Source organism: Convolutriloba macropyga, unplaced genomic scaffold, assembly GCF_964194025.1.
Source record: "Convolutriloba macropyga unplaced genomic scaffold, txConMacr16.3 SCAFFOLD_1875, whole genome shotgun sequence".
NCBI lineage: Eukaryota > Metazoa > Xenacoelomorpha > Acoela > Convolutidae > Convolutriloba > Convolutriloba macropyga.
In genome coordinates, this window is record NW_027452768.1 from 16301 (window position 1) to 39060 (window position 22760).

General features: G+C 34.6%; 1 protein-coding gene across 1 annotated transcript in view; it reads right to left on the reverse strand.

Annotated features, from left to right (window-relative positions):
- The window catches only part of LOC142357783 (uncharacterized), a gene marked incomplete at both ends in the record, with an annotated part of 36456 nt that extends 14043 nt beyond the window's left edge, over positions 1 to 22413 (reverse strand). Inside the window, one exon of the mRNA XM_075409314.1 lies at positions 22142 to 22413. Coding sequence (XP_075265429.1) covers positions 22142 to 22413 — 272 coding nt within the window. The remainder of the gene's footprint in view (positions 1 to 22141) is intronic.
- Positions 22414 to 22760: the final 347 nt, after the last annotated feature.

The window sequence follows — 22760 nt, forward strand, 5'->3', positions numbered from 1 at the left end:
TAACAGCAACTTCGTGTCCCATCGCTTGAGTTCCAAGCTGATTCTCCGTAATTGGAACCTGACCCTGATGATAGGTGTCGAACTGTTGTCGCTGGTGTTCAATAATATGCCACACAGTGATGGGTAAAGTCATTACAGACTCATATAATCCGTTTGATAAGTCTTTAATACTGATCCGAGCAGTCTCCTCAGTGAAGGAAAATGAGTACAGAAGACTGTTGTTTTGCACAGTAAACTCCATTTTGTTCAGATGAGTTGATAGAAGTGGATTTTTTAGGAACAAAAGCAGTTTGTAAATGAACGTATTGAAAACTGTCAAGTAGAGAGTAAGTTGGAAAACAACAAAATTCACTTTATAGTAGGACAAAAAGAATTTCTAAGTTAGAAACAGATAAACGTTACAACTGAAGTACGATCTGTAGATAAGAAGAATGTGAATGTAGGAACTCAATTGTATAAAGTTTTGAAGAATAGTTAGCAGGACGATGAGGAACAGAGGTGAAATTAATTTTGAGGAAATGAAAGAGAATGATGAAGTCTGACTTTGTCGCTCCTATTTATAGTGAATTCCGTCCAATAAGAACAAAGTAACCAAAGAAGGAAATATTTTGTAGAAAAACTGACGTTAGTAACCGAAACAGGAAATGGAAATCATTTAATGTATCCAAATATGGAAGAATTTGTTATAAAATGATGCTCGTATACGAAGCAGGAACATCAATGCGTGAAAAGAAACCAAATATGGTTTTTGAATAATACATGTATCACATGATATGACTACTTGTTTACTAAATAAGGATAGCTCATTGGGAACGAAGTGACATAATTTACCAAAAATGTTAAGCTCTGATAAATTTGTTCAACTTCGTTAAATTTTAAATCAATCTCGGAAAGTATTCCATTTTTGGAACAGAACTTTTGTATATATATATTTGGGAGCCGAATTCCAAATCGAATTTTTACTCCTTCAGAATTGTAATCTGTATAATAAAGAAAAAACAACGCGCTTTGTACAGATGAAGTGATTGCTATGGGGTCAGGAATTGGAATACAGTTCGCTTGTGCTAGATTTCTGTACTGTTCTAAAATTTCGGGAACAGAATTCAAAATAAATAATATTTCGTACTTGTTAATGTGTAGCTCTGACGATAAATCAAATGATTGTTTCGTTATATAATCATCATATTTGAATTTTTTAATGGAAAATGTTGCATATTCGAATCCTTTACTAAATCGGATTATTCTGTCATTCTGAACGCAAATGTCCAAGAAATTGTAGAAAAAATAGGAATCAACATCAATCTCGTCAACTTTGTAAGCATCGGCAATTCCTTCTTTCCTCTTATATATTTTTTCCAACAACTGTAAATGATTTTTGATTAACATTTTTCGCAAATGAGCAAAATTTCACGCAATACTCTGTTTATGTAAAAGAAAATTAAAATTAAGAAACAATTACACAAAATAAAATCGTTAATCTTCAGATTAATTTCTTTAACACGGGATTTTGATTGGTTGAGAGGTTCCAAGACAATAACGTTAAGTTGTAAAGTAAATATTTGTTCGTGAAGTATGGATGAATATTTGTTTTCGACATCTTTAACATTGTTGTAAAAGCACATTCATGTGCTAATTTCAATTTTCAATAGGACTAGATTTGTTTGCAAGCACCGGATTCTGTCAATTGCGGATAGACACAAATTTGAATCACAGAGTTTGTTAAGATTGGAACAATTTGTTTTAATTTGTTGTGAGTCTGTTTTTGGATTATGGCTGGATGAAATATGAAAACTTATATAAAATGTAAAAGAAATGATTAAGAAGATATATAAGAATGATTTGCTTTTTTTGAGTTTACTCCAAGGAATGAATTCACATATTTAAAAAGAGTGTTCCTAATTATTAAAGGTATTTGTAAATGGAAGAATCTGATTGGTTTATTCATTATGTTCTAGAATGTTCGGTTATGACAACAAGCTTCTTAAAATGGAAATGATAAATTTCCATATATGGAGTGATGCGTCATAGCTGCGTTCCCTAAATGTACAAAAATAATTTCTTTCATTCTCACTTTGTTATTGTCACAATTAGTTGCTCGTCACAATACCCGAATTTGTTTCATCTTGTACCAAAACAATGCCTTCTCTCGATAGAAATCTCCCAGTGAAATGTACAAAGTGCAACAAAATGGTGGTGAAGAAGAAAATGGCAAGACACAAGCAGTCTTGTGATAGTGGGACTCTATTTTGTCCCAAATGTCCACATTTCAGTACAAAGAAGAAAGAAGACATGAATTACCACATTGTTAAGCATCACGCTCCTAAGGATACAAAGCTAAGCACTATGTGTACTGTATGCTTGGAGGAGTTTCCGAGTTTCTATTCTCTTCAACAACACAAGAGGAGAAAGCATGGAACTTCAACAAAAGTTGGAACAAAATCGAGTGAAAAGCTTAAAGAAGTTCTAGAATCAGAGGAGCTGGAAAAGGACAACGAGCAGCTACAACAAGAACTTAGTGCTTGCCAGCACTTATTTGACAATACTGAGATGGAAAATGGAAGACATCAAGTGTTCAACTTCAAGCTGTCCAAGCTCGATCCTCATGAAATTAATAAAAAGTTGAAAGAAGTATTCGAAAAACTCAACTGTGCAGCCAAAGTCAACTTAGCTCTAGGATTTATATTAAGAAATGTGGATACGGACGAGTATCGATACTTCTACGCTCACGAGAACAACACTTTCTTCGAGAAATCTCATCTACTCTGTTCCAAAGGAGACTTAGTCTCTCTTCAGGACAGGATTGAAAAGATGGAATTAGTGGAGACGTGTGTTCAGGAGCGGGAGAATACAAAATGGCGATTTGCCCTGACTACAAATGTAACAATATTTTGCGCTCTCCTAAAATCCATTCCAATGGGATGTATCGATGCTGTTCATCCTGAACAGTTACTCAGACGACCAGATGTGAATTGTCTCGTATCGAATGGCTATGGTGAGACTTACAAAGATTATCTTTGCTTATTCCGAGCTATAGCTGTTCACTTATATGGATCATCGGAGCTTGAGATCAATGCAAAAAATTTGTTTAGTGCATTCCTCCACGAATCTGGACAAGACGCAATCAATTTCAGAGGGGTATCGATCGATCATCTTGTATTTGTTGAAAATGCGATAAAGCACAACATATTTATTTACGATATTGACATTGTAGATGGAGATTTTGTTGGTGAACTTGCGAGGAGAAGTATTGAAATGTATGAGAAAAATATTAATTTATTACGTTACAACAACCACATATGCTATGTAGATGATATCAACACATTCTTTAAACGATTCCGTTGTCCCAGTTGCGATACGTTCATTCAGAAAGCGGGAAATTTCAACCGCCATGTTAAAACGTGTAAAGATAGAGTACAGCATATTTACCCAAAAAGTGTGTATACATTGCGCGAGACCTTATTTGATAAGCTTGACGGATTTGGAATTTCCTACAACGAAGATCAAAAATTGTTCAAGAACTTGGCTATTTTTGACTTTGAATCGATATGTGTACCCTCTGACCAATTAAAAGATACAAACACAACCACTTGGATTGGAAAGCATGAACCAATCTCTGTCTCTATTTCCTCCAATTTAATTGATGAACCTGTCTTCCTATGCGATAAAGATCCGAAAGCTCTCATTATATCTTTTGTTGAAGCTATTGAAGACTTAGCAAACAAAAGTAAAACTGAAATGTGGACAAAATTTTCCTCTATTGAAGCAGTAATCAGAGCACGAGTTAACGCAATTGGTGAAAATTTAATTAAAAGAAAGGATCAAAACGCTTCAACATTTGAGTGTGAAGGTGAACGTACCGAAGAAGATAATGAAGCTGATATGTCTACGCAATTTCTCCAAATGCAGAAAAACCAGCTTTTGGACTTACAGCAGCACTTTGAGCGTTATGTGAACACTTTACCTGTGTTCGGATTCAATAGTGGAAAATATGATTTAAATCTCATTAAGTCCTATCTCCTACCCTCCTAGCTGTGGAAAGAATTTTTAAGAATTTTTTTAAATTGTAGATTTGGGAAGTTTTGATAATTCATATATTGTCCAGTAGATATTATGTCTCCATTCTTAATTTTAGAAATAAACGGAATACATCTCAAAAGCGCGGCTTTTGTATCACCTACAATATTGTATTCAACAATATCACTGTATATCATGAGAGTATGAATTCGAACAATATCATAGGGAAATTTAGGAAAATGTGGTCCAGCACCACTCATAAAAACACCCATTCCGTAAACAGCTTCCTCACACCCAAATACGTGACAGAGATCAGTACTGAAGATAACTAGTAACGAGTTTTCATTAGGAAGGCTTAGGGATATTCTCTGTGTAATTCTGTTGACTTTTATTTTGATTGGGGTTTTCTCATACTTTTCTCTTTCCTGGATTTTTTGTTCATTTCGTTCACAATATCAGATATTGATGGATATAGTCCTGCATCAATTGAATAATAATCGGAAGGTTTTGTATCTGGAGTTGCAGCATCTAGATAGAAAAATTTTCCATCTGTAATATTCTGGTACAAAGACGGATATGATAGTTCGGTTATTGCCACCTCCCATTCTCCTTCAAGGATAATCTGTTCGGGAAGGAAATTGGTAAAAGAACTCAATGTATTATTTGGATAACAATCAAAGGATGCGTTGGAAACCAGCTCTACCGTAAAAGAGTTCATCACTAAATGATACACTTTGAGAGCTCTTGTTCATAAAATTTTCCTAGTATTTCATCACCCTGCTCTCCCTTGAGGTTGTATGTTGGAGGTTTGTACGTAGCAATCTAAACAATTTCAAAGATTTCACTCGTGAACTGTGACTTGTATCCTTTTCTAAAAGGAATGTCGTATTTCGAAATTCGTACTTTATCCCCTACTTTAAACCGAGGTTTTTTGTATTGTCTGATCGGATTTTTGTAAAAGATTGATAAAAAGTCTTTGTTTTTTACCTCCTTTGGAGCCTTACCTGTAGATATATTTACTCTACTATTCATTGTATTTAGGAAAGATCCCATTTTTACAAGGTACTTATGCCCGTTTTCTTCCATGAAGCGATAAATAATGTTTTTCAAAGATCTGATAGCTCTCTCAGCTACGGCAGCTTTTGTTTCACTTCTCGTTGAATAAATTTTAATTTTCTTTTCTCCACAAAATTTCCGAAATTCGCCACCAAACTCTGTTCCTTGATCAACCCATACTTTTTGTGGGATGTTGTTTTTTCGTAGCATTTTTTTGAAAGCTGCTACAGCATCTGTAGAATACTTTGATTTGATTGGTTGAACACGGACAAAACGAGAAAATACATCAACGCAGATTAATAAATACTTTACTCCGTTATTAAACTCTGACAATTTGTCCATAAAAGCTAAATCAAGACACCAAATTTCATTTATCCGCTTTGCAAATGCAGGTAATCGTCTAAAATGTCGATTTGCTTGACGGTATTTTGTATAGGAATTTTTAGTGTGGAGAAAGGAAATAACCTTACCTCTTGATAAACCGCTCGCTTTTTGAAGATTTCTAGCCGATCCAAATGCAGCTTTTCCTTCTTTGTATAATCGTTGAAGTTTCGCTTTTTCAGATTTTGAAAGGGATCCAACTCCCTCTGTCTTTGCTTTTGGCATCCTTGTTTACAATTTTGCTCGGACTTATCCCTGTAGCATCAAGTATTGTGTAATATATATCAGGAAATGCAATATTTTTTCTCTTCAATGCGTAAATAAAATCGGTAAATGCTACATTTGTATCTCTTCCATCCAGTAAAATGGAGTCACTGAGGGACAGCTTGATTTGAGGACATTTGAGTATTTGATCTACAACTGACTCGTTTTTGAATGATTTTGTGTTAGTGGTGATGTCCTTGTGAAGAGAATCTAAATTTTGTGGAACGAAGTTAACTTTTTCCTCACTCTCGTCCAATTTATACACATGTAATTTGAATTTTTGTTCGTAAAGCTGTTGAGGAATCAAAACAAACTGTTCCATTTCAAGAAAGACGGTTAATGATAGACGGAGTTAGAATTGATATAAGTTCTATTCCTTTCCTTGAACTTAAAATTGCTCTCCTTTTATTTATTCCAGTTCTTTTTAGAATAAGCTGATGAATTTCGTCTTGATACTTTTTTACGTCTCGTTTTTGAATCTCTTGCAGTTCTCCTCTGAGCATGTTTACGATGCACTCGTTTAGAAACTGAATAAATTCTTTCGGACAATTTTTTAGGTAAGTTCTTTTGAAGTTCCGGGAATAACTTTGGAACGTTGTCAGAGTAGAGAGATGTTGTGTGCTCATCACTCAAAAATGTGGTCTGCTGTTTATGTTGTGGAAGGAAAAAAATTGAAGGAATCGATCCACTATTTGTACAAAATCGAAGAGAGTCGACTGTTTTGGGAGTTAAATCAATAAGTAAATGACCATAAGGAATAGAAGTTGCTTTGGTATACCAATCTTTTAATTGTGAACCTAATCCCAACTGATGGCTCAGAGTGTTTATTTGCAGTACATCTCTAGGAGATTTGAACAAGACGATATGAGTATTTTGTAACTCTATATCTCTTCCTAATCTACTCTGATGAAATAAATTGTGTTTGATGTATATTGTGCTGAGTCCTTTATGTCTTCCAGCTGTTGCAATTTTAACGAAATCTTTAGAGCTGGAAATCTCCTCACAAGAGTCGTCAAAAATTAACAGATACTTTGTTCCGTTATTTGGGAGGTTTTGAATAAACTCAAAGTCAACTCCTTCTATGAACTCAATATTTTTAACATCTTTAGACATTAAACCATAAAGAGATTGATAATGTTGATAGAAGTAGTAAATTTTGTCGAACTCTGGTTGAAAAGTTCCAATTGTTAACCATTCATGTATAAGATGAGATTTCCCAGATCCGCTTGGACCAACCAATGAAATAAAAATTCGCTCTTTTGTTGAAATTATCTTGTTCATAATTTAGGTGAAGGTAAAATATAACCAACTGTACTAGAAAGTATTGCAATCCAAACTGTTGTTTCTTCACACGTTGTAGCCAATGTTATTCGTACTATACAACAGACCAGAATTACGAGTATAACAAAAAATTGGGACAGAAAAACGACTAGAGACCTATTACAAGTCTGTCCAAAACATTTCCATGATTGTCGTTCCTGATTATTATCATCAAAGACAAAATTACCCAAATTTAATCCTTTATCTGTATGCTCAGTCATTTAAACGTAATCATTGAGACGATAGAGAAAATGTTTCAACTGAATTGTGATGTAAATAAATAAAAAAAATGAGATAAGCTTCTAAACATAAAAAAGAAACAAACAACAGCGACAGCCAAAACACTGTCTCTTCACAGGAATTAATAACAGAAAGCATAAAAAAGGAGAATAAATTCAAAATTAAGAAAAACGACAGAATTGAAATGAAGAATAACTGTGTAACGCTAGGACAAAATTTGTTCAACTTTCTCATTTTTGAAGCAACTTTTCTATGTTTTGTAGGCGAAAAAAAATGATTTTAAAAATTAATTAAAAGACAATATGATACATTACAATCAAAGTATATAAAAATTTTTACAAATATTAAATTTTGTCAAAAAAATTAAGAACCCAAGTTCCATAAGCATAAGCTTTCTTCTCTGCACAGTGCAATGTTTTCTTGTGTCGGTAGGGGTAGTTACTACATTCCCAGATGGTATCTTCGTTGGAAATCAACTTAGAGGCTTTTGGACATCCAAAATCGTCCAAATTTTCCACATCCTTACACAAATAATTGGATAGGATTTTACATTTCTCCAATCCTTTGGCAAAGTATTCGGTTGTAGGAGAACAATGTTGATGAATTATGGTTGGAAGATCTGAGTAATCAACTTTTCCATTATTCCAGTTTATTCCATGTAAATTCTTTGTGTTCCACTTTGCTTGAAATGTTGGCTTGTAGTCATTCGGTGGGAGGAATGTATATCCTAACACAATTCCGTCCTTGAAAATTCCCAGCTCCTTGACAACTGTTCCCTCCAAGCACTCAATATCAAACACAACGAGAGTCATCCTTTTTTTAGCTGAGATAATTGACAAATGATTAACAATCTAGTATTTTAAAAATATGAGGATGACAAACTTTGATGTAGAGACAAAAGAATAATCCAGTTATATGACCTAGAAGACAGGAGCTGGGTAATTGCGGCAGCATGTAACAATAACCTGGTCCTTCGTCTGTTGTTGTTTTCACAGCTCCAGCAGAATCATGTAAAATTGCATGTAGACGAAAAAATTTTGATCTAGCTAAGAAAAAGTCCAAAAGAGAGTTTCCATATCCAATTCTTCCTCCGTGAGGAAACTTTTGATCAATTTCTTCCAAATCGACATTTCGGTCCCAAATTTTACACGCTGCGAGAAAACAGTTTTTACGTTTTTCGTTCGTAGGGAACATTGAAAGTATGCTTCCGTAACAATTGAAAATGTTTACCAGAGTAACAATATTCATTAACTCTGAGTTGTTTCGTCCAAAATAATGCAAGTCTTTTTGTAATTTTCTATATAGGAAAGAAGTGTTGGTAGATGATCTACTAGATTTTTATACTCCTCTTTTTTCAAATCAATCTTTGTAAGAAAACTCCACTGATATCCGTTCCAGCGATGTTGAGAAATGGAAATTTCTTGTTTGTCAGAACGATATGTTAGAGTTGTTCTGCGCAGCCCATTATGAATAACCCACTTGAATTCAGAAATTTGGGACTCTACGTCTAAATTATCCAAACTGGGAAAATTTTGCGCTTTAAGAACTGTATATGAATACCTTTTAAGCTCGTGATGTAACCTGACGTGAAAAACTTTTGATTTATCTCTGAGACTTAAGAAAATGTTTCTAGAGCATCCAATATCCCAACTCATTCTAAGAAGAAAAAAGTTTCAAATGAAAAAAATGTTTACTGAAAGTCAAATACATATAATCACCAAATATTCATCATTCAATATAAAAAACACATCATAATATTGCGCAGCAGTAGTTATTGAAATGTACATTGTTCAATATTAGAGAAGTCTTTAAGATTTTCAATGAGTTCCTTGAATTCTTCAATTTTATAGCTGACGTAAGTCACTTGCTTGAACTCATTGCTCTCTTTGCGACAAAATAGTCGGATCTGGACATAAACTGAAGCTGGATTGTCCTGAACGTACTGTATAAAGGTAACGTAGAGTCTTCGATTTTTTCCAATGCTGATCTCTCTTGCTTTGTGACATTGTTGCAGCACGTCTTCCATTTTTGGGTTCTTCTCAAATTGAGCTGGATTTTCTCGAACTTCCCAGTCTTCATTCAGCAGATCGTTCTTCAGAAGACAAAATTTCTTGAATTCGTAATCTCCAATTCTCAGTTGTTGGTACTTTTCAAATGTTCCACATTTATCTTTTTTAAAGACTTGAAAAGTTGGTTCCGAGTAATTTTGTCCATTTCTAAATATTTGGGACACAGTAAATCTCCCAAATCTGTTTGGATGAGAACCAAAGTCAATATAAAATGGGACGGAATCAGTACCCAATTTAGGTTGTGAATCTGTAAACATTGATGGAGCGCTCGAGTAACAAGGAGATACTTTGGAGAGAGACATTTACGTAACTTGAGTAAGCTGCGAGAAGTTGATTAAATGATTTGCTTAAAAAATTAAGGGCCTCTACAACGCAGAATTTCCTTTTATGCTAATGACATCATTGTTTTCGCACAATTTCCTAAAAAGGAAGAGAAAATTGTGTCTATTTAGAATTCTTCCTTAAAAGGATTTCTAATCAGAAATTTTCAATAAAGAAAACTTTTGAATCATTATAGAAAAAGAGTCTTTGTGTTTAGCACGTCTGTGTTGCATTAGAGAGAAGTAGTGACGAAAATATTTTGAACAAGTAAAACATCGAAATTTCTTAATCCGCTATTTCTTGAATTGATGCATAGTTCAAATGAGATTTTAAATTGCACATAACAATTTCATTGGTTTCCTTATTTGGAATTTGAATTCCTTTATAAATTATAAGTTGATTTCCTTATTTGGAATTTGGTTTTATTTTTAATAAATAAATTAGTTTCCTTATTTGGAATTTAAGTTCAAATAAGGAAATCAATTTCTTTAGAACTAAATAATATTACAGAATGGCAGCAGTTATGTGTCAGGTTTTACCACACTTTTACAAAAAATTCTGTGAAAAGGCGTTGTTTATATCTGTATCTGTCAAAGATTATAGACCATATATTCTTACAAGTGAATATGTTGTTGCTTCACACAACAGTTTCTGTCCCCTGAAAACCTGTCGATATCACATTGTTCTCATTTCTTTCTCCATCGGAGACTTGCTTCAAAAACTGGAAGATCTCTCCTATTTATATCAGACAGTTGATTGTTTATATACATTATATAAACATCAATTTTTTGGCAATATTTTGGAAGAATCGGGACTTGTCTTTACTCAGTTAGACAGAGCAGTACAACACAATTATGAGAACAAATATGTTGAGAAGTTGCCTAGTGTGTCTAAAAAAAGATTGAGTAGAAAGAAGTTCAAGAGACATCTACTACGCGCTGAACAAAGAAATGTAAGCACACAAACAATGGGATCTTCTTTTCTGGACAGAATTCAATCACTTAAAAACTCAAAATATGAGGGTGAATTGATAAAAATTGTTGACTGTTTGTTAGACGGCCATGGCTTAATTGATAATTCTCTGTTATATCTTGAAATTAGAAAGTAATAAATTTGTAATTGCATCACAATTATTTACATAATATCAGTTTTATATTTGGTTTAAAAATCAAGAAAATTCAATTTCTCATTTTATACAATCTTTTTCTTAAATGTTTAAATTGATACCTCTAATCTGTTAAATGTCAAGTTTTGTAACAAATTATTCTTTTAAAAGTCGAGTTTTCTCACAAAAATTTTTGTTAACTGTTGGGTTTTGGAACAATTTATTTTAATAAAAGTCGAGTTTTCTCAACGAAATTTTTGTTAAATGTCGAGTTTTCATTCAATCTTTTTGTTTAAATATCAAAAAACAGTTTCCAATTGGATACAATAAAGCGCATATTTTTTCCTGATTTTCACCAGTTTACGGTATAATTCAACGCAAAAAAAGAAGGGATTTTTTAATTTGTAAAATGACAAGTTTTTTTTTCTATAACAACTTAAAAATCGAGTTTTCATACAGGTTTTTTTTTAGAAATCAAATTTCTGCTCAGTTTTTTTTCTTAAATATCAAATTTTTGATCAAAAACTTTTGTTAAATGTCGAGTTTTGATAATGCTATCTCCGTTAAATATCAAGTTTTGTAACGAAGTTTCAAAATTCAAAATTTTGTTTGATTATATCCTTGTGGACTGGTTTAGAAAAGAAAGCTCACATGAGAAAAATTATATTATAAAGAATGTTTAAATACATCACCAGGAAAATGTATAAATCAACATACAACTTTTCCGTTAAGATCGATTACAAATGAAGCTGCAAAATTGTACCAACTCGAATCTATTCAAACAGAGTTCTCACAACATACTCTGGTAAGTTTTGAATCTCATACCCAAAAGGTCTAGAACGTTCAAATATTACTGGAGGATCAGTTGGTTGAACGCTGATTGAAGTTGTTGAGTTTTCATCAGTCAGCAAAATTGGATTGTGCGCCGTTCCATCCTCTATGGAAGGTGTTGTCATTGATGGACTAGTCGACATATCAGTAGAACCATAGTACTGTGCCGGATCAAAGTTCTGCTGTTCATTTGATGTCCAAGTGCTAGTATCAACACTTAGCTCGCTCCCATCAAAGCTTGACACAGTTTGAAGCAAATTCCCTGACTCCTCCACTGAACTCAAAACTTGATTTACATCCGGGCTAGAGAACCAAGAGTTGGGAATTTGCCCTTCTTCCCAAGGGAAAGTATATTGAATGTTGCCAGCGACGTAGGTAGGTGGAAATTCTGTCCCAGCAACGTGGGGATAGTGGTGCCCACTAATAACAGCAACTTCGTGTCCCATCGCTTGAGTTCCAAGCTGATTCTCCGTAATTGGAACCTGACCCTGATGATAGGTGTCGAACTGTTGTCGCTGGTGTTCAATAATATGCCACACAGTGATGGGTAAAGTCATTACAGACTCATATAATCCGTTTGATAAGTCTTTAATACTGATCCGAGCAGTCTCCTCAGTGAAGGAAAATGAGTACAGAAGACTGTTGTTTTGCACAGTAAACTCCATTTTGTTCAGATGAGTTGATAGAAGTGGATTTTTTAGGAACAAAAGCAGTTTGTAAATGAACGTATTGAAAACTGTCAAGTAGAGAGTAAGTTGGAAAACAACAAAATTCACTTTATAGTAGGACAAAAAGAATTTCTAAGTTAGAAACAGATAAACGTTACAACTGAAGTACGATCTGTAGATAAGAAGAATGTGAATGTAGGAACTCAATTGTATAAAGTTTTGAAGAATAGTTAGCAGGACGATGAGGAACAGAGGTGAAATTAATTTTGAGGAAATGAAAGAGAATGATGAAGTCTGACTTTGTCGCTCCTATTTATAGTGAATTCCGTCCAATAAGAACAAAGTAACCAAAGAAGGAAATATTTTGTAGAAAAACTGACGTTAGTAACCGAAACAGGAAATGGAAATCATTTAATGTATCCAAATATGGAAGAATTTGTTATAAAATGATGCTCGTATACGAAGCAGGAACATCAATGCGTGAAAAGAAACCAAATATGGTTTTTGAATAATACATGTATCACATGATATGACTACTTGTTTACTAAATAAGGATAGCTCATTGGGAACGAAGTGACATAATTTACCAAAAATGTTAAGCTCTGATAAATTTGTTCAACTTCGTTAAATTTTAAATCAATCTCGGAAAGTATTCCATTTTTGGAACAGAACTTTTGTATATATATATTTGGGAGCCGAATTCCAAATCGAATTTTTACTCCTTCAGAATTGTAATCTGTATAATAATGAAAAAACAACGCGCTTTGTACAGATGAAGTGATTGCTATGGGGTCAGGAATTGGAATACAGTTCGCTTGTGCTAGATTTCTGTACTGTTCTAAAATTTCGGGAACAGAATTCAAAATAAATAATATTTCGTACTTGTTAATGTGTAGCTCTGACGATAAATCAAATGATTGTTTCGTTATATAATCATCATATTTGAATTTTTTAATGGAAAATGTTGCATATTCGAATCCTTTACTAAATCGGATTATTCTGTCATTCTGAACGCAAATGTCCAAGAAATTGTAGAAAAAATAGGAATCAACATCAATCTCGTCAACTTTGTAAGCATCGGCAATTCCTTCTTTCCTCTTATATATTTTTTCCAACAACTGTAAATGATTTTTGATTAACATTTTTCGCAAATGAGCAAAATTTCACGCAATACTCTGTTTATGTAAAAGAAAATTAAAATTAAGAAACAATTACACAAAATAAAATCGTTAATCTTCAGATTAATTTCTTTAACACGGGATTTTGATTGGTTGAGAGGTTCCAAGACAATAACGTTAAGTTGTAAAGTAAATATTTGTTCGTGAAGTATGGATGAATATTTGTTTTCGACATCTTTAACATTGTTGTAAAAGCACATTCATGTGCTAATTTCAATTTTCAATAGGACTAGATTTGTTTGCAAGCACCGGATTCTGTCAATTGCGGATAGACACAAATTTGAATCACAGAGTTTGTTAAGATTGGAACAATTTGTTTTAATTTGTTGTGAGTCTGTTTTTGGATTATGGCTGGATGAAATATGAAAACTTATATAAAATGTAAAAGAAATGATTAAGAAGATATATAAGAATGATTTGCTTTTTTTGAGTTTACTCCAAGGAATGAATTCACATATTTAAAAAGAGTGTTCCTAATTATTAAAGGTATTTGTAAATGGAAGAATCTGATTGGTTTATTCATTATGTTCTAGAATGTTCGGTTATGACAACAAGCTTCTTAAAATGGAAATGATAAATTTCCATATATGGAGTGATGCGTCATAGCTGCGTTCCCTAAATGTACAAAAATAATTTCTTTCATTCTCACTTTGTTATTGTCACAATTAGTTGCTCGTCACAATACCCGAATTTGTTTCATCTTGTACCAAAACAATGCCTTCTCTCGATAGAAATCTCCCAGTGAAATGTACAAAGTGCAACAAAATGGTGGTGAAGAAGAAAATGGCAAGACACAAGCAGTCTTGTGATAGTGGGACTCTATTTTGTCCCAAATGTCCACATTTCAGTACAAAGAAGAAAGAAGACATGAATTACCACATTGTTAAGCATCACGCTCCTAAGGATACAAAGCTAAGCACTATGTGTACTGTATGCTTGGAGGAGTTTCCGAGTTTCTATTCTCTTCAACAACACAAGAGGAGAAAGCATGGAACTTCAACAAAAGTTGGAACAAAATCGAGTGAAAAGCTTAAAGAAGTTCTAGAATCAGAGGAGCTGGAAAAGGACAACGAGCAGCTACAACAAGAACTTAGTGCTTGCCAGCACTTTTTTGACAATACTGAGATGGAAAATGGAAGACATCAAGTGTTCAACTTCAAGCTGTCCAAGCTCGATCCTCATGAAATTAATAAAAAGTTGAAAGAAGTATTCGAAAAACTCAACTGTGCAGCCAAAGTCAACTTAGCTCTAGGATTTATATTAAGAAATGTGGATACGGACGAGTATCGATACTTCTACGCTCACGAGAACAACACTTTCTTCGAGAAATCTCATCTACTCTGTTCCAAAGGAGACTTAGTCTCTCTTCAGGACAGGATTGAAAAGATGGAATTAGTGGAGACGTGTGTTCAGGAGCGGGAGAATACAAAATGGCGATTTGCCCTGACTACAAATGTAACAATATTTTGCGCTCTCCTAAAATCCATTCCAATGGGATGTATCGATGCTGTTCTTCCTGAACAGTTACTCAGACGACCAGATGTGAATTGTCTCGTATCGAATGGCTATGGTGAGACTTACAAAGATTATCTTTGCTTATTCCGAGCTATAGCTGTTCACTTATATGGATCATCGGAGCTTGAGATCAATGCAAAAAATTTGTTTAGTGCATTCCTCCACGAATCTGGACAAGACGCAATCAATTTCAGAGGGGTATCGATCGATCATCTTGTATTTGTTGAAAATGCGATAAAGCACAACATATTTATTTACGATATTGACATTGTAGATGGAGATTTTGTTGGTGAACTTGCGAGGAGAAGTATTGAAATGTATGAGAAAAATATTAATTTATTACGTTACAACAACCACATATGCTATGTAGATGATATCAACACATTCTTTAAACGATTCCGTTGTCCCAGTTGCGATACGTTCATTCAGAAAGCGGGAAATTTCAACCGCCATGTTAAAACGTGTAAAGATAGAGTACAGCATATTTACCCAAAGAGTGTGTATACATTGCGCGAGACCTTATTTGATAAGCTTGACGGATTTGGAATTTCCTACAACGAAGATCAAAAATTGTTCAAGAACTTGGCTATTTTTGACTTTGAATCGATATGTGTACCCTCTGACCAATTAAAAGATACAAACACAACCACTTGGATTGGAAAGCATGAACCAATCTCTGTCTCTATTTCCTCCAATTTAATTGATGAACCTGTCTTCCTATGCGATAAAGATCCGAAAGCTCTCATTATATCTTTTGTTGAAGCTATTGAAGACTTAGCAAACAAAAGTAAAACTGAAATGTGGACAAAATTTTCCTCTATTGAAGCAGTAATCAGAGCACGAGTTAACGCAATTGGTGAAAATTTAATTAAAAGAAAGGATCAAAACGCTTCAACATTTGAGTGTGAAGGTGAACGTACCGAAGAAGATAATGAAGCTGATATGTCTACGCAATTTCTCCAAATGCAGAAAAACCAGCTTTTGGACTTACAGCAGCACTTTGAGCGTTATGTGAACACTTTACCTGTGTTCGGATTCAATAGTGGAAAATATGATTTAAATCTCATTAAGTCCTATCTCCTACCCTATCTTATTCATGAGCGCGACATTCAACCTACTGTTATTAAAAAAGCAAATCACTTTGTTTCTCTTAAGTTTGGTGATGTACAATTTCTCGATATCCTCAACTTTCTCGGTGGAGCTACATCACTTGATTCTTTCCTTAAAGCATACAAGACAAATGAGACCAAAGGATTCTTCCCCTATGAGTGGTTTGACTCTCCCGAAAAGCTCGATGCAACTTTTCTCCCTCCTTACGACCGTTTCTTTAGCAAACTGAGAAACTATAATCCACTGGAGAAGGAATTTACTGATTTCACTAAATTGCTTAACAGTGGATTTTCTCAACAAGAGTCATTAAAAAAGTTGAGGTTGAAAAATGTTCCTCCATCTGGAATTGACAATTACAATTACCTGAAAGTGGTCTGGGAGCAAGAAAAAATGGCTACATTCAGAGATTTTGTCAAGTGGTACAACAACAAGGATGTTGTTCCAACACTGGAGGCAATGCAAAAAATGATGGAGTTTTATCACAACAAGGGTATCGATATGTTAAAACTCGGATGTACACTTCCGAACTTGGCTAATATCTGTCTTCACAAGTCAACAAACCACAGTTTTTTCCATTTGTTGAAGCTGACAAAGATTTACATGACAAAATACGTGAGGATATGACTGGTGGTCCATCTATTGTTTTTACTAGAAAAGCAGTAGTTGATCAGACCTTCATACGAAACTCTGAAAACCTTTGCAAGTCTATCGTAGGTATTGACGCTAGCCAACTCTATCCCTTTTCAATGTGTCAAGAAATGCCCACTGGACTTTACACTCGATGGGAATTTGATACAGATTCTCAAAAATTCAGGGCTCGAACAAACAGATCTCGAACATTTGAGAACATGGTTATGTCATATCTTCAATCACAACGTTCCGAATGTAAAATTGAGAGCTACTACACAACCGGAAAACAGAAGAAGATTGATTGTTTTAGCGTAGACGGATTTTGCACACATTGTAATACGGTGTTTGAAGCCATGGGTTGTTACTTTCATTTCTGTCCTTGTCAGGAAGCTAAAGCAAGTCTCTCAGAAGTGGAAACACAGAGAGGGATTAGAAAAAGAGAACATGATGAATTGAGAAGAGATTACTTAAAAAGTAAAGGATATAAGATTGTTGAAATCTGGGAGTGTAAATGGTGGGAAAGTGTTAAAGAAGAAGAAAATGTCAGAAATCACGTGAGAAAGAACTTTCCTTTCAAATTACCTTTGAAGCAAGAGTCTTTACTAGCTAAAATAAGAGATGGGGAGATGTTTGGATACGTACAATGCGATTTGGAAGTTCCCACAGGTTTGAAGTACAAGTTTTCGAATTTCCCGCCTATTTTTAAAAATTTCAACGTTAGTCGAGCTGATATTGGAGATTATATGAGAGATTACGCTGTCGAAAACAACTTACTGAAGCAACCTCAGCGAATGCTAATTTCAAGTTTCAATCTGGAAATGGAAGAATATTTACTCCCCTACTAAATTTCTACATCAGTCTCGGTCTAAAATGTACAAGAATTTATAGATTTGTACAGTACACGCCGAGAAAATGTTTCAACACCTTTGTACAGTCAGTGGTAGACGCTAGAAGAGGTGGAGATGAAAATCCTGATTCCAGCGTTGTTGCTGAGACTATGAAATTATTGGGTAATAGCTCTTACAGTTGTCAGATTATGGACAGAAGCAAACATACAGAGACCAAATATTTGAACGATGAAAAGACGCACAAAGCAATCAATGGAAAAATGTTTAAGCGTTTGAACAATGTCTCAAAAAAGCTTTACGAAGTTGAACTAGCAAAATCAAAAATTGAACACCGCGAACCTATAATAGTTGGATTTTTCAAACTTCAGAACGCTAAATTACGAATGTTGGAGCTCTATTATAACTTCTTTGACAGATTGTTCTAAGCATAAGAAGCATGATAAACGGGAACCAGGACTTTTCAAGGAAGAATTCAGATGTACGGAAATGATTTGTCTTTGTAGCAAAACTTATTGTTGCTACGATGCACAGTCTGACAAATACAAGTTCAGCAGTAAAGGTCTCGATAAAAGAACATTAGAAGAGAATGGAGATGGACCGATGGAGAAATATCGACTTGTGATGGATGAAATTATCAATCTTACTTCAACAAATAGAGGGTTCAGAACAATAAACCATTGTGTTGCTACGTATGAGCAGACAAAGAAGGGACTGTCCTATTTCTACCCTAAGCGCATTGTTCAGTCTGACGGTATTCATACAGCACCACTCAACATATAACTTAAATCCTTTTACTATAGCACAATTCTTTAGTATTCTCTATTACATTTATACTGTGTCTGTAATTTTATACAATTTTAATTCATTTTTTTCTATCATTGAATTTTTTCCAATTAATGAGCGCGCAAAAGACATTTGTTACACAATTGATTCAAACAATTAGGGGAACAATCTTTGCAATTGACCTAAAATTTGTAAACAAAAATTCAACATGTCACATAATTACCCCTCAGATAACTAGGGTAATTGAAAACCCCCACCAATTAATTTCACAATTTAATAACATAAAAGTTGTAAACAAAATTCAACCTGTCACATAATTACCCCTCACATAATTACAGCAATTAATTACCCACGCCAATTCTATTGTTCTCAAGTAAACACTTAATAACTACACAAACATTGATTTTTTCCCCTCAAAATTTCAGCCTATCAGGAGCGTCTCCGAACCTACCCCCCACATTTGCACCGACTATACTACTAGAAAATGTACATGCACAAATACATACACAAAACCTATACCCTATCTTAATACATGGCGGCACCTAATCAATACATGTCCGCGGCTATAACTAATCTCAATACATGTCGGCGGCTATTACTAATCTTAATACATGTCGGCACATATAACTAATCTTAATACATGTCGCCGGCTATAACTAATCTTAATACATGGCGGCGGCTATTACTAATCTTAATACATGTCGGCGCATAATCTTAATACATGTCGCCGGCTATAACTAATCTTAATACATGGCGGCTATACCCTATCTTAATACATTAACGCCGCTATACCTAATCTTAATACATGCTCATTCATTCCCTATCTTAATACGTTACGGAGGGCCCAAATCCCGGAAAATACGCTATACCCTATCTTAATACATGGGGGACCTCACCCCCCCCCCCGGGGAGTGTAGCTCACTATATTACTACTCAAGCCTTTACTTTGGTACCATTTTCAGGACCATAAAATACTAATCGGTTATTACATCCAAGAACATGTATGTTTCTTACAGAAATTCAAACAAGTAACTCCTAATATCAGTACTCTGAGTTTCAAATGGGATCTTATATACCATGTCAAAGCTCCAAAATGGGTTTTTAGATGCTTTATTTGACGATGCATGATTCGATCGTGACATGGCTACGATAATATCAGACATCACAGTTGGGTTTGAGGCTATGGAGTTTACATGGAATCAATCAGATCATATGAAATAGCGAGCAGTAGGCTAGAAAAGTTGTCAAAAGAGAATTGCAGGCCGTATAATAGAGAATAAAACAGATACAGAACTCAGTTAACGGAGTCAGCAACTCGACATATATAAGATAGCAATGATCAAAAAGGTCCTCAGGCAACTTAGTTAAAACTCACTTCATCGGAATGTCATAAATGACGTAACGCAGACGAAAGCAAATGAACAAATAGCTGCATTGGAAAGATGATAAATCACTGTTTTGTGTTTTCGACCTGAAGAAAGTTAATAAAAGAGTTAAAAAAACAACATGGAAACTTCTCTGAACTACAGTTCAAAAAATTTTCATTGGATAGAAAAACAAAATCTAGGCATATGTCGAGAAATCCATTCGGAATATCATTTTTAAAAACTTGATTAAAAACTCAAAAACGAGAAAAGACAGAAGTCAAATTGTCTCGTGTCAACCACAAAAAAACTACAGAGAAACAAATTTTCATTGAAACACAGTTTTCTTATTCTAATTAAAATTGGAGTAAAAAATTTTGAAGCTCCAAAAAAACACATTTTTTTGCACCGATTCATGTTTTGTTTAAAAAACTACCACTCCAATTTGATTTTAAAAATCGCCAGTGACCATAACTTAAAAGCACAGCGCAGCAAACAATCCAAATCCACGATTACCGCAGAGCTGTACTCAGCTTCGCTCCACAGCTAAGAAGTTTCACATACAATATCACAACATCACAATCGTACAGGAAATTTGCGTGTTTAGTCTCGTTTATGGTCCTGGAATTGGTAACCAAGAAGGCTCATCTCGAGAACGCAGTAACTGTTTTAATGTTCGCGTTGATTTTTTTTATTTCAAAAGTTGCTAGGCAATGCAAGCAGTAATAAGTCAGAATGCTTATGTTTCAGAAAGGAGAAAATGTTAAAAAGTGTACCTCAAGAGGTTTTTCAGTTAGGGCAATATTTCGTTCCATATTTAAATGCCGGTATTATCAATGTATCATTAGAAATAGGACCACTGAGCGATAAAAAGTGTTTCACTGTTTTGAGTACATCTATTTAGTAAGAGACAAATCTAAAGAAGCGGTAAGAGCTGCAGCGAAAACACGCCAAATAAATAAAGTTGTTCAGAACAGAGACAAGAGTCAATACTTTAGCAATACCGAGGACTAATGTATCATCACGTTTCAAGTAGAACATATAATGCCACGATCATGAATTAGGATCAGGACATGAAAGTGTGCGGACTAGTGACAGCAAAAAAAAAACTAGTTCAGATTTCGCTAGTTCAAAATTGTATATATCCGTCAAATTTTTTCTAATTTCGAGCCAGCCTGGACAACAAGGGCAACATCTCATCACTGTTGTCTAATCCTAACCTCTCTGTTGTTCGCACGGCCACCGTGTCTCCTGGTTACAGTATCTAATTTCCACAATAGTTGAAAATAATCAAAAAGCTTTAATTGATGTTTAACTTCAGAAAAATCCCCGTAATACAAATAGCTGATTAAGTAGATAACTAGCCGTTTGCAACTATTCACATCACTGCTCAAAAACACAATTAAGCAAGTATTGGGACTGAATTGGATCTTAATTAAACACTGAATCAATTCGAGCAATAAAGCATCAGGCCAATTGAATAGTTTTGCGAAGAACTAGAGATTAAAAATTAAAATTATTGAAAATGGTTGAACTATCTGCAAATAAGACTCATTTCGTCACTATCACCGTTGTCCGCGACTAACGCGCTGCTTTTCAACAGTGACCTAAAGTGAACATTAATTCAAAGGTAGTGTCAGTGTTGTCCGCGAAAGGCCCGTAAAGCCTCAAAATCTACAATTGGCAGTGGCAACATGCTGCTACCATTCTCGAATGGTTAGGTTGGGGTAACCCGATGATGAAATCAACAAAATAGATGGGCACGGTGAGGTCAAGTTCACAAACGCTGTCGCAACTCTTTGCATTTTTTGCAAAATAGAATTTACAATTCAAAATTCTTTAAAATTTGATAAAGGGTATCTACGTCGTAAATATACAAGTCCATTTTGCGAGATATTAAATTTGCAGCTTCCTTTCTTATATATAAAAATTGTTATTAAATGTTATGCGCTAACTAACCCTGTTGTAAGAATCTCAAAACAGTAAAAGAAAAAATTTTTTCTTTTACATTATGAACTATAAAAAAAGAAAATATTTTATAGTTCATAATGTTTTTGCACAGTATTCTGCATTTTGAGTATTTTTTGAACAAACATGATCTTTGGATAACTTCCTGCGCGGTTTAAAGGTCCTGCGTGATCTCTAATCTTATTTCCAGGAATGCTTCAATTCCCGCTTTCCCCGCTAAATTTTATGTTCTTTCCTATTGTAGCCTTCAACTTAGTGGCCATATGTCGTAACACTCCCCCCATTACCGTCAACATACCATATTGGGGCGGGGCTACATTTTCATTGGGGCTATAACGGGAAAGACCCAGTTTTTTTGTAAGAAAACATAATATTCCGGGTTTCCAGCAGAGTTTCTGGGATTCCTAGCAATAAAGAACTCATTTGTTGAGAGGTATGATAAAGTTTAAGAAGACATTCTGCCTTCTTATAGATACCTCTGTAGTTAAAAACGGTAGCCGGAGTCAAGCCAGTGTCCAGATACGGATTAGTAATGACGCCACTGATATCACTCCCATCTCGCTCCAGACTCTTCTGGTACTCGTTTGCGAAGTCTGGCAGGTAGAATTCAACCGATATTTTGTCTGGATTCTCTGGACTTGTAGCTAGAAGAACAACTGGCCTCTCTGCGCTGGTGTAGTCTATTGTCGATACTTCCGTTGACTCGACCAATTGATTGGTGGTCGACACAGTGCAGTTTAATACGTTTCTAAAAAAATATTTGATCGCCATTTAAAATAACCGGTCATTGATATTATTTTATCAGTTCAGTTCGAATCAGTTGGAACCAGCCGCGCTACCGTCTCGGCAAAATATTTACAGTTATTTCAAAACTCATTAGTGTTGATTGTCCCCGCTCATTAGGTGAAATATTTTCAAGGAAGACTCCCCTCTTATTGGACGAGATAAGGATTCAAAGGTTATAACTAGAAATTTCTTTTATCATTTCTAGACAAAATAGTTCAGACAAAATAGTCCCAAATTTTTCAAGACAAAATAGTCCAAACAAGCCAGGAAATCACTGCAAAATATGATTTAGAGTGTAGCATTTTCGAT